Genomic DNA, 14,081 nt, shown 5'->3' on the forward strand with positions numbered 1-14,081 from the left:
GCAATGTTTGATTTTGGTGATTTGTATTCCATGACACACATACAGTAATAAACTGCTACATAACATGTGTTATGGCAATTATAATAGAGTAGGTATTACCCTACACAGCACACAATGAAAAGTAATACATGTGCAATAGGACAAAATGTGATAAAGGTAACCCAATTTAACAAATATCTCAAAATGTGCCTTAAAGACACACTCTGTTGTCTCATATGACAACACAACCATAACAATTAAGCAATATGCCTAGGTCTTTATTTTATTATCTAGTTATTATAAGGTAATAAAGACAGTGGTACTATTCATCTCATTATAGTATGAGCTACGAGTCACATTCTTCTAAATCAAGGGGTATATTTACTTAGTTGAAATTACTGGAAACGTATAGACTGTGGCTTTAAAAGGCAAATGTAATATCTTATGTATAGTAATGTAATGATTTCATACACTGAATAATCTACAATCGTGTACTTATGTGCGAAGATCTTTGATGGATGTTAGAGAAAAAGTAGATTATTTATCTAAATGTGACTTCCTAGTTAAATATTACGTTTGGAAGAGAAAGAAGCTACAGTAGTCCCCTCTATTCTCACTATCAAGCTGTTCTGGGAACAGCAAGTTGCAATTATGTGGACATTTGCTGCCATCTTGTGGTAAGACTTGAGCAGCACTATATGTGAGCTGATAAAGATACAGTATCTACCGGCATGTGGGCTTTATCAACAGTATTTTATTAAAATGTTGACCCAACTCTGGTTGATACTCTAGTTGACAAGCACCTGCAGAAGCTAAAATCAGGTAAAACCATCCATACTTACATGAAACATCCATATTTACCATGCGCCGTTGCCGTTTTATTTTTAACTCTTCACTGACCGACCCTACACTTGAAATTTAGGTAGTCTGGGAGAGTGATGTCATGTGACTTGACGATCCTAGCGCGCGAAATATAATTAATATATTTCTGGTTTTTAGCATCCTGTGAGACGTTATCGTGAGGAAAACAAACAAACATTGGCAAGCTACCTAGCTATCTGCTTGCAAATATTTTGGGGTGTAAATTACTTGCTCTCAGATGGTATTAACAATGTAAATTTGTTAGATGGTGTTAAAAAGAAAAGCCCGTTCTCTGCTTGCTAGCTAACGTTAGCGCTCAGCGGTTACCACACGGTAACGTACTTTACAAACTGAGGGGAAATTTAGTTTGCTAGCTACCTCGGCTTGCCAGCTCGCGAATTACTTGTATACACAGGATAATCCATGTTGATGGGATGCCAAGCAAGAGGAAGAAACACAAAAAAGGTATGACAGAAAAAAAGTGTGTTTTTCTACTGTTTATAGATTTTCTGAACTTAGACCTGTTCGGTCAATGACGTCAGTTCGCGCACTTTCAAGTCCTTCCACAAGAGGGAGACCGAGAGCTGTCGTAATGTTGTTCGGGCTACATTTATGACCTGGCACAATTATTTATATATACACTAGATGACCATTGGGGCGCTGTGTTGACGACACCGTGCCTCCATCTTGGCACTCCCCACCGTTGTAAAAAATATTTTGGAAGCTATAAAAATGCATTTATACTGAACAAAAATATAAACACAACATGCAACAATTTCAACAATTTTACTGAGTTACAGTTCATATAAGGAATTCAGTCAATTGAAATATATTCATTAGCCACTAATCTATGGATTTCACATGACTGGGCAGTGGCGCAGTCATGGGTGGACCTGGGAGGACATAGGCCTGCCCACTTGGGAGCCAGGCCCACCTACTGGGGAGCCAGGCCCAGCCAATCAGAAGGAGTTTTTCCCCCACAAAAGGGCTTTATTACAGGCAGAAATACTCCTCAGTTCATCAGCTGTCCAGGTGACTGGTCTCAGACGATCCCGCAGGTGAAGGAGCCAGATGTGGGGGTCCTGGGCTGGCGTGGTTACACAAGGTCTGTGGTTGTGAGGCCGGTTGGACGTACTGCCTAATTCTCTAAAACGATGTTGGAAGTGACTTATGGTATGCCAGCAGCATACCACCCTGCATACCACTACTGGCTTGCTTCTGAAGCTAAGCAGGGTTGGTCCTGGTCAGGCCCTGGATGGGAGACCAGATGCTGCTGGAAGTGGTGTTGGAGGGCCAGTAGGAGGCACTCTTTCCTCTGGTCTAAAAACTAGTTCCCAATGCCCCAGGGCAGTGATTGGGGACACTGCCCTGTGTAGGGTGCCGTCTTTCGGATGGGACGTTAAACGGGTGTCCTGACTCTCTGAGGTCATTAAAGATCCCATGGCACTTATCGTAAGAGTAGGGGTGTTAACCCCGGTGTCCTGGCTAAATTCCCAATCTGGCCCTCAAACCATCATGGTCACCTAATAATCCCCAGTTCACAATTGGCTCATTCATCCCCCTCCTCTCCCCTGTAACTATTCCCCAGGTCGTTGCTGCAAATGAGAACGTGTTCTCAGTCAACTTACCTGGTAAAATAACGGAAAAATAAAAAAAATGGTAGAGAAATAAACATTCAATTCTCTTGCAACAGCTCTGGTGGACATTCCTATGTTCAGCATGCCAATTATTTATTTTTTTGTTCCGTATATTGATATCTAAATTTGTTTTTGCCACATGTATTACATTACAGATACCTTAATGCATACTTTTAAATTATATTATGTGAGCTAAACATAAACATTTAAAATGACAAAATATATAACTTTTTTCTTAACTTAGAATTCCTAAAAGTATAATTTTTAGAGATTACTAATGTCACTGTCCCCTCTACAACACATACTTAAACACATGCAATTTTGTCCTTTAAACATTTAATTGAAATACTGTGAAATTCCATTCATTCCTATGGAGGACTACTCCTACTGGGGAGTGGATGACCGGTGGCTTCAAAGCCTCTCAATGGCCAATACATAGCATCAGAAATCCAGAGTTTATATACATATTACTCCTTTTCTATTAGTGTTATGCTGATTACATCTTTGATTAACTCAGGTATTGTTGATTCTTTATCATAGGCAGAATGCAATGTTAGGTCTGACAAACTAACATTACCTGTCAATCAAAAGTCAAGTGTGAAAGCGTGTGCTTGTGCTTGTGGGTGCATGCAACAGGAGTTAACACCAACATATCTGGAATTGTTTGCTATCATGGTGGTCATCATATCTTTATTTCTAAGAACCTCCATAAAGTAACTGTTTTGTAAAGTGTGTGTGAGAGAGAGCGCCTGTTGATGATTGTTTATTTCATGCCAGTCCAAATTCCAAATGTTCTTGTAGAGTAAATAATAGAATACACAACTACTATGCATGTACAGTCATGTGAAAAAGTAAGTACACCCCCCTAGAAAGTTATTTTTTTGTAAATATTTGGACAAATGGATATGTAATCTTCACTTCAACACTATTGACAGATAAAGGTAACCTAATTTAACAAATTAAACTGAAAAATGATACTTTTCAATCATTTATTCATCAGAAATCAACAGAAATGCAATTCCATAGTGCGGGAAAAATAAATACACCCCTAGCTTCAATAGATGGTGTTGTCCCCTTTGGCAGAAACAAGAAATGTCTACATTAAGTTTAACTGTCTATCAGTCTCTTATATCGAGATTTTTCCCCAGTCTTCTTTACAGTACTGCCTCGACTGTGTCAAGTTCGAGGGATTTCTTGCATGCACGGCCCGCTTCAAGTCCGCCCACAACATTTGGACAGGATTGAGATCTTGGCTTTGACTCAGCCATTCTATAAACCTCCATTGCTTATTGTTCGAGCCATTCTGTTGTAGCTTAGCTTGTGTGTTTTGGATCATTGTCCCGTTGCAAGATCCATGTTCGGTTCAGTTTTAGCTTTTTGACAGATGGCCTCACATTCCCCTCAAGAATTCTCTGATACAGTATGGAATTCATGGCTGACTAAATGATGGTAAGTTCACCAGGCCCTCAGACAGCAAAGCAGCCTCAAACCATAATGCCACCGCCTCCATGCTTTATGGTACTTCTGTTCAAAGGCAGTGTTTTGTTTTCGCCAAAGATGGTGTCTGGCATTGCAGCCAAACAACTCCACCTTTGACTCATCTGTCCAGAGCACATTGTTCCAGTAGTTTTGGTCTTGTCTTGATATTATTTTTCTTCCTTCCTGACCACCCATGTAGGCCAACATTGTGCAGTCTCTTTCTGACAGTTGACTCATGTACTTCGATATTGATTGTGGCACGAGAGGTCTGTAGATCCCTTGATGTTACCTTGGGGTTCTTAGAGACTTCTATGAGCATCTTTCGGTCAGCTCTTGGGCTGAATCTGGTAGAATGACCTGTTCTAGGTAGATTGGTGGTCTGGAATTTTCTTCATTTGTAGATGATCTGTCGGGACAGTGGAACAATGTACTTTGAATTGCTTTGAAATGGATTTGTAACCCCTCACGGGCATCAATAATCTTTCTTCTGAGGGCCTCTGAGGTCTTTTGATCTTTGCATGACGTGTTACCACACACCCATATGGTTAAGACCAAACCAGACCAAGTTTATAATCTTTATGGAAGGCTGGACCCTCCCAAGGTACTCTCCAATGATTTCATAATCATTTGCACCTGTTTTGGTGCACCTGATCCTGGTTTTAGCCATTTTAGGTGATGGTAAAAGGTAGGGGTGTACACATTTTTTTCTGCATAAGGAAATTGCATTTTTGTTTATTTTAATTGCATAACATTTTCAAAGTAACATATTTTTGTGTGATTTGTTAAATTGGGTTACCTTTATCAATGAATGTGGTTGAAATTTTGCTAAAATATCCATGTGTCCAAATATGTAAAAAAAAAAATATATAATATATATATATATATATATATATATATATATATATACTTTCCAAAGGGTGTACTTACGTTTTCACATGACTACTTTGGAAACGATGTATGTATTGGAATTATCATTATGCTAACGTTAGTTATCTTATTTTATTAACTAGTAACAACTACTTATATTGGTTTTACTCGTTGCATACTCACGGGTGACCTCGACCTCTCCAAAACATTTACTGTAGTTGTGTGGATGTTATCAGTGTACAGTAGAAATTCTAGCAAAGGGTAGCAATGCAGAAAGCGGCGGAAGTAACTGTTACTGGCTATGGTTGCTGCTGCTAGTTGGTTTGGCGCCGGTGGAGGGAGTTATTCCTGCAGCAGTTCTTCCGGTCGGCATTTTGTTCTGCGAGAGAAGGGGGATAGTCTGTGGATCCCTTTTATCACCGCGTCAATAGCGTTCCTGTTTTTCACATTGGATTGTTTTCCGAAAACAGTCGGAATTTGCACTCACTTTCTGCTGGGGTTGGGGAGAAACCGGTGCAAGTACCGGTTATGGGAACGTTTGCCCCCTTTAAGCATAGATGTTTGCAGTGAGAAGGAAGACGAACGAACCCTCCCGACCCGGATTATTGTTGTTATATTATTACTGGTACTCGGAGGAGCTGTTAGAGCGATAGAACGGAGAGGGAGCTAGAGACACGGTTCGAACCACTTTGCAACCATTTCTTTTTATCAACACATCCAGAGGTAAATATGATTGTACAAGATAGATTTAGGAGCACCATCACAAAACAATTCCTATCGGCTACACGGGTGTTGCTAATATTCAGTGAACCTGGTTAGATGCTATGGAATGCACGGATAGGTCATTTCTCCCTTTATTTTGCTTATTGCCTTGTATCCGCTCATAGGCGTCGGGTCGGGGTTACGCTTCCTCAGGCAAGTCCGAGGTTCAGTTAGTAAGCTAATAGGCCGACGTAGGCCATTGAGACGGTGAAAATAAAATCCTTATCTGCACGAACAATCATGATAACAAACCAAAAGGGATGGCCTTACCGTGGCTAAGGAACGACTATGTGGGCGAGTCAACGCAAGCATGGTTTCGGTTGTAGTCTCGGTAGTTAGCTAACGTTAGCTAGCCACAGCTAACTTTTGTTAGCTATCTAGCGAGGTTTGGAATATTATAGCTAGCTAGGTGCGTAACCTAACGAGCTAGTTGTTCGCTATTTAGACAAAACTAACAAATGCAACTACACGATTTTCTCATTAGTTTAATGTTTTCTGACGTTTATGGTGGAGTTAGATGTCTGAGAAATAGGCTTTAGCTAGTTATCTAATGACTAATGCTACACACTAGCTAGTGCTAGGAGATTTTTGCAACGATGGCAACTAAACTGGTTTTAAAACGTTTGCCTAACAAGCTGGGCAAGCTTCCTTTTCAGTTTAGAGGCTACCAAATTGTACGTATTCAGCATAATTTACGTTCACTTATACAATTATAGATGCAGCTTTATTTACCAAGTTATCTAATTACAATTTATCAAATTGAATCATCACATTCACCACAGATATTTAACATGTCTTGTCTAGTTGATAACATGTTAAATATACCTATAGCCATTCCCTCTGCACTGGATTGGTTACTTCAAACAAAGTTGATTCATTTGTTTCCATGGAAATTAGCAACATATCAATGTAGATATTAATCTAACTTGATAAAGTATATACATATAGGTACATTGCTTGCAAATCTTGAACGATCTTCAGGCAAAGGGATGTGCAACACTGGGTTCTTGTAAAACACTAAGTTTGATGATAGTAGATAAGAAAGTTGCTGAAATACGTTGGACTCTAATTGGTTTTGGGCTGTGCAATTAGTAACCTACTGGCTACTGTATCCGATTTGATTAACGTTACTGTGTTGCCAGAGAGGGAGAGAGACAGATGTGCTGCTATGTTGTCAACCCGAGCAGCAGAGAGTAAAATCAAGAATCCGTAATCATGAATCCTGCTTGCCGTCAAACGGTTCTCATCCATCTGGGTGATCAAAGGCATGTCGTATTGATCATGGCATCCAGGTATAGCTAGATGAGCTAACTATAACTATGTACCTAGCTAATGTTACTCAAGGAGTGAGTCTCAGTTGCTAACAATGGTTAGCTTCCTGGCTAGCAAATTATGCTTAGAAGGCCCTCACTGGATCAATCCCAATACCCCCCTTAGCCCCCCCCCCCCTCTCGTTTGAGTGCCCCTTGTTAGGGGAGTGTCCCTTAAATAGAGCAACTAGTGGTAGGGAGAGATAAATAACCCTATGGCATGGGACATCACTCACCAACAGCAGAAGCCACCGAAGGATAGCCTACCACGCAGTTCATTGACGAGAAGCCTTGTGTTTTTCACAATGCCTGTACTGGCGGCAGTAATACCTTAATTTATATTTCTCATGCAGAAAATACGTACTTAACATATGAGAACTGCAAAACTACAATGTGCCCGTAATGTACCCATGCTCTCGCTGTAGTTCAATGTGGAATAGTACTGAAGCAGCAGGATTTAAGATTAAGGACACTTTATTGGTCAATTGGTCACACAAGGTCCAACCAAAATGTTACTTCTGCTTTTAACACAACCCCGTGGAAAGGCACACATGCATACATATACAGTTTTTTTTTTGTAGTGGTGCGGGGGGCTGCCACACTGGGCACGTGTTCTTGTGGGGGGTTAAGTGCCTTGCTCAAGGGCACAACAGCTGACAATGGTGTCTTGGATTTGATACCAGCTACCCTCTGGTTACCAGCTCACTTCCTACCCAATTCTTCCAGCTGGACCCGGGATTTGAACATGCAAACCTCCAATTGCTGGCACGCCTCTCTAACCTTTAGGCTACCTAACGCTCCTTTCCATAATAGCAGTTTGACATGTAACGGTCAAATTTCCTTCACTCAGTCATTTTCTGCAAAATCTTGGCAATTAATGTTGAGTTAACTAGCTACGTTACTTCAGCTGCAATAGCATGAAAAATAACTTTAATCTAACGTTACTACTACAATAAAGAACAATGACACGTCAGATTTTAAATTTTTATGAACAGCAAGGCAAGCTTACAAAATGGTTTATTAAATTTGCAGTAAAGTTCAATGCTTTAGCTAGATTCATGACATGGTACAGCTCCGTTATCAGTGGTTACTGGGGTAGTTCCTTGACAATCTTTTTAAATAGCAAGAAATGGAAATTTACTTTTATTTTTTACTTAACACTTATTTTCCTTAACCGCATTGTTGGTTAAGGGCTTGTAAGTAAGCATTTCACTCTAGTAACGAATCCATCAGAACTAACCTGCTCCGGGGCATGCTAACTCCACTTACCCTGAATTAAATGACTGAGCCACGAGTTGAGGACCAATGAAATCAGATCCCTCTTGTGTCATCATCCTGTTAATTTGAGGAGTAAAACTGATTAAATATTTAATTAATCAAGTTTTTTTTTTTGTGTGTTCAAAAAATGTAATGTTAAAATATATCACATTACAAATTTTGTAATGACAATGCATTTTAAACTTTGCACAGTAACACTTTTGTATGACGTAATACAATTATTTTATCGATAGGAGTGGGGGAAAAGGTGGTTGTGCATTGATAAGCACACCAAAGTTGGAATTAATGATAAGTAATAAAATGAAGACGGCACTTCTAAAAGCCTATTTCGCACCATATAGCCTGCTGAATTTTCAAAATAACTTTTATTTCTTTTTGATTTAGGAAAAAATTCAAATGTGACACTGACTCGCCCATTGATGTTTCACCATTGTCTCAATGAAGAGTTCGGCGTTTGACAAGCCACGTGCCACATGCACGCACAGTTACAGGCATATATCCACCATCGTAGTACGGTTGAAGCCTGACCTGGAATGTGAAGCTAACTGAAGCTGGTTAGCTTTAGAAAACCCTGAGTAGATCTAGCTTGCTTTGTAGGATACCCCTCTTGTATGACAGCAACCCATACTTTGGTTTAGTTTACCTGACCACTGTTTCAAGTGCTAACTTTTTAGCATTTGTGTCACAAATCAAATGCAAGTCTATATTAAAATGTTCACTCTTCATGTCCAAATCATCTTAAAGTATCTGAAAATTGATTGTGGAATGCAATGAATTGCAGAAATGCTAACCTGGGTACCATTGACTTGAATTGGATTTGTGCCACAAAAACAACCAACCCGGGGGGGGGGGGGGGGGTTAAAATCACCTAATAGCAAGAACTGCACCATTTAGTGATCAGATACTCGTTGTTGCAGTGGGGGGTCCGTGGATGACTTTTGACCACATCTTTGGATTCCTCATGTATTGCTCATTGTTTTAAAAAGTTTGGTAATGCTTCCGGAATGCTTATCTTATCTGTTTCTAACAGAAATAATTTCAGAACAATCTGAGATGGTTGGTGTCATTGCATGCTGAAATTAAATGGAACGACCCAGCAACTCTCCAGGGTTGGGTCGCAGAGTTCAATGGAGTTTTGGGAATCGCTCAATAGAAAGCCTGCATCTCGATTCGCTTCGCTTGGAGGACCAACTAGTGGGCTGAAAAGGCACACCTCGCTGAAAGTTGAATTGGAATACCACTACGACTCGCAGGCTCATGCTAAAGGGGGCTATTGGGATTGAGCCACTATCTCATGCTAGGCATGAAAGAAATACCAAATAGTTCTGTAGCTAGTGCTAGTTGGCTAATAAAGGTTGCATGCACATGTTAGCTAAATTAACAACCTCATTATTAACCATGTTTATTAAGTAGCGTATGCAAATGATGGCAACGTTCACCCGTCTATTACGCTGCCACGTATTTACAGGGAAGAGGACTAGTTTGACTTGCCTTTGCTAGTTAAATAGCCAGTGTAGCTACTTTTCAATGTTATTGAATTCAGCTAGTACATTAGCTTCTTCTTGCATGACTAAGCTAAATGGCCAATTATCTGTGGAAAATGTCGTGGCTATCCCATATGACTGAATTAGTTTACTGTGTTGGATTGTCATTGACCAACACATTTTAGCCTACACATACAAGCTGCAGGTCTGCTATATTAATGGGAACTGTACTTGTATTAACATATCTATCAAAGTATAATGGCAATGCCTGAATGTTACTGCTTGAATGATGGTTATTGACCAGAAAGAAACACATTAAAGTAATAGTACAACTATAGCTATAGTAGTTACCTGCAAATGCACAGTTAGGGAGAAATGCAAGGCAAGTGTTTTCAAGAAGACCCTGCTGCTCCAGAGGAATTGCCTTCTTTCTTTCAACCAGATAATCCTTTGTGCTGCTTGCTCGCCCACCCTCTTACCCAACCAGTACAGCCCCAGAGTGACCATAAGCATTTGGGTCCAGAAAGGGGTGGCAGTTTTCATTTAAGCACGCATGGGGGCACACCTCTTTCTAGGATTGTCAAGGAACTACCCCAGTAACCACTGATAACGGAGCTGTACCATGTCATGTCATCTAGGCCTATTGCTATGTGTTGCCGATCCTTGTCTCTACTGTCAATCTCGTGTTGATCATGCTATAGTGGGATAATTACTCCTCTGGTTGTATTCTCTGAAAGTGGCTCCAAAGAAAATAGTAGTGAAAGATAATCGGGTTCCGTCCAAATGCAAAAGGTTAGGGAAAATTCTTTAAATGCACTGCAGTTCCGTCCTGATGAAAAAAACATACATCTGCATGCTTCAGTTAAATTAGCTTATAAATTCGGAACTGTCCGAAAGTCATTGCATTATTAGTAGGAAAGAAGCTGACTGTATTTTGAATGGGTTGCTTTGATGACACCACTGAAACTTTTCTGTGCAGGTAAAGGTCCCCCCCTCATACCACCAGTACTATGCACATGTATGTCTGCAAAAGTGTTGTGCTAATAGTGTGTTTGCTCTGCCATTCATCGACCACTTTCCCCATGTGTACAACAAGTAGCCTTTTTTATTCAGTTTCACTACTCTTTACTCTCTGAAATCCCCTCAGCCCTGGCTGAATTATAGTGTCTAATTAATGTAAACCCATTAGTTCATCTCTGTCTACTGATGATTCTTGCTCCCCTTGATTCTGTTTTTGCCAAGGCTTTGGTTTAAAGGGATAGTTCTGGATTTTAGCAATGAAGTCCTTGAGCTACTTCCACAGAGTCAGACAAACTCGTGGATACCATTTATATGTATCTGTGTGCAGTATGAAGGAAGTTAAGAGGTAGTTTAGTGTGCCAATGCTAACTATCCCTTTAACATGATCTATCACCTCTGAGGACAGTTGCATATTGAGGAGCGTTGTGTCATATTGTGAATAAGGCATTGCCGATGGCTGTTCTAATGAAGTCCTCTCTGTTCTGCAGCGGTCGGGAGATGTGAGGAACAGTTGGAGGGCGACGACATTGAGCAACCTGTGCATCGACACGACCCCCACACCCCTATCTTCAGCATGAATGGGGATATGCCTCATGTTCCCATCACTACTCTTGCTGGGATCGCTAGCCTTACTGACTGTAAGTATTACACTGCCACTCACACATTAACTGATACACAGTGCATCTGGAAAGTTAACTGATTTCCTTATATGAACTCAGTAAAATCTTGGAAATTGTTGTATGTTGTTTATTTTTGTTCAGTATATTATGAAAGGTACAGTGCATTCGGAAAGAATTCAGACTTCCACATTTTGTTACGTTACAGCCTTATCCTGAAATGGATTACATGTTTTTCCCCCCCTCATCAATCTACACACAATACCCCATAATGACAAAGCAAAAACAGGTCTTCAGAAATCTTTGCAAATGTATAGAAAATAAACTGAAATATCACATAAGTATTCAGACCCTTTACTCAGTACTTTGTTGAAGCACCTTTGGTAGTGATTACAGCCTTGAGTCTTTTTGTGTTTGACGCTACATGCTGTATTTGGGGAGTTTCTCCCATTCTTTTTTGCAGATCCTCTCAAGCTCTGTCAAGTTGGATGGGGGGTGTCGCTGCACAGCTATATTCAGGTCACTCCAGAGATGTTTGATTGGGTTCAAGTCCGGGCTCTGGCTGGGCCACTCAAGGACATTCAGAGACTTGTCCCGAAGCCACTTCTGTGTTGTCTTGGCTGTGTGCTCAGGGTTGTTTTCCTGTTGGAAAGTGAACCTTCGCCCCAGTCTGAGGTTGGGAGCACTCTGGAGCAGGTTTTCATCAAGGATCTCTCTGTACTTTGCTCCGTTCATCTTTCCCCTCGACCTTGACTAGTCAGTCTCCCAGTCCCTGCCGCTGAAAAACTTCCCCACATCATGATGCTGCCACCACCATACTTCATTGTAGGGATGGTGCCAGGTTTCCTCCAGACGTGACGCTTGGCATCCAGGACAAAGAATTCAATCTTGGTTTCATCAAACTAGAGAATCTTGTTTCTCATGGTCTGAGAGTCCTTGAGGTGCCTTTTGGCAAACTCCAAGCGGGGTGTCATGTGCCTTTTACTGAGGAGTGACTTCCGTCTTGCCACTCTACCATAAAGGCCTGATTGGTGGAGTGCTGCAAAGATGGTGGTCCTTCTGGAAGGTTCTCCCATCTCCACAGAGGAACTCTGGAGCTCTGTCAGAGTGACCACCGGGTTGTTGGTCACCTCCCTGACCAGGGCCCTTCTCCCCCGATTGCTCAGTTTGGCCGGGTGGCCAGCTCTAGGAAGAGTCTTGGTGGTTCCAAACTTTTTCCATTTAAGAATGATGGAGGCCACTGTATTCTTGGGGATCTTCAATGCTGCAGACATTTTTTGGTACCCTTTCTCAGATCTGTGCCTCGACACAATCCTGTCTTGGAGCTCTACGGACAATTCCTTCAACCTCATGGCTTGGTTTTTTTCAATGACATGCACTGTCAACTGTGGGACCTTATAGACCGGTGTGTGCCTTTCCAAATGATGTCCAATCAATTGAATTGGACATCAATGAAGTTGTAGAAACATCTCGCAGATGATCAATGGAAACAGGATGTACCTGATCTCAATTTCGAGTCTCATATTTGCAAACATTTCTAAACCTGTTTTCGCTTTGTCATTATGGGTTATTTTGTGTAGATTGATGATGGGGAAAAAAATATTTAATCAATTTTAGAATAAGGCTGCAACGTAACAACATTTGGAAAAGGGGAACGGGTCTGAATATTTTCCAAATGCAATGCAGCTACATTTTTAACAAAGGCGATACTTACGGGTACCTGGAAAGCAAGTGAAAAGATGTTAGCAGGGCCAGACTATTTTTCAGGACTGCGTCTACTGACATTTAGACCAGCTGCAAGCTTTGATGGTACACTGGCAAAGTACATTGGCCGTGGTATCAGACTATACCACGGGCATGACAAAATATTTATTTTTACTGCTCTAATTACGTTCGTATCCAGTTTATCATAGCAATAAGACTCCTCTGGGGTTTGTGACATATGGCCAATATACCAGGGCTAAGGGCTGTGTCCAGGTTCTCAGCGTTGCGTCATGCCTAAGAACAGCTCTTAGCTGTGGTATATTGGCCATATACCACATCTCGGCCCTTATTGTATAGCATGGCTTACACTACTTCAAAGGTAACTAAGACATATTTATCTACAACCTTATGAGGCTAAACATAGTCAGGTTTCAGGGGAGATCTATTGACAGCATGGGAGTCAATTCGACCATTCTAGGAATATTTAATGTTGTCAGAATTACATGGCCAATGATGAATAGAGGGGAATCCCAGTTTTCCAACAGTCAGATTTATCTCATCTACCAATATTGAGCATTTGAGAGGATGTTTTACAAATGTTTTTATCAGTGGTTAATTAACGCATCCATTCATCAATTCACAAAATGTTTTTTTAGGACATCTGACATGACAATGACATTAATAGATGCTAAACGGTAGGCTGTCATTGTAAACAATAATTTGTTCTTAACTGACTTGCCTAGTTAAATAAAGAATAATTGTTAAATAGGCCTACCAAGAAAACTAGTCAGGCTACATGATATGTTTTGCGTTGGCTATCTATTGTAGTTAGTCTGTCTATCATTGTTTTATAGGCTAGGCTACCTGTTTCTACAATGTCTCTCTCTCCTAGGCCTGGGCACGTACGCAGATTCACAACTTTTCTGGGGTTTTCATGATCGTACGAACTCTGTTTGCAGACCAAAAATAAGCTAGAACTGGGAAAATAACTCCCTTACTGTCACAAAATATCAATATGTGGACGCGCGGCTTGGCTTTTTGTGATTTAAAAAAAAAAAATTTACTTGTCCATTCGAACAACCT

The 14,081-nt window shown here is 40.7% G+C and overlaps 1 protein-coding gene across 4 annotated transcripts in view; it reads left to right on the forward strand.

Annotated features, from left to right (window-relative positions):
• Window positions 1–5,208: 5,208 nt before the first annotated feature.
• The window catches only part of LOC129814146 (nipped-B-like protein B), a 68,072-nt gene continuing 59,199 nt past the window's right edge, over window positions 5,209–14,081 (forward strand). For all 4 annotated transcript variants that reach the window (XM_055866977.1, XM_055866986.1, XM_055866997.1 and 1 more), the window contains exons 1-2: window positions 5,209–5,546; window positions 11,166–11,315. In XM_055866977.1, coding sequence (XP_055722952.1) covers window positions 11,252–11,315 — 64 coding nt within the window. In that variant the 5' untranslated portion in view covers window positions 5,209–5,546; window positions 11,166–11,251. The remainder of the gene's footprint in view (window positions 5,547–11,165; window positions 11,316–14,081) is intronic.

Source organism: Salvelinus fontinalis, chromosome 2 (assembly GCF_029448725.1).
Source record: "Salvelinus fontinalis isolate EN_2023a chromosome 2, ASM2944872v1, whole genome shotgun sequence".
NCBI classification, from domain to species: domain Eukaryota; kingdom Metazoa; phylum Chordata; class Actinopteri; order Salmoniformes; family Salmonidae; genus Salvelinus; species Salvelinus fontinalis.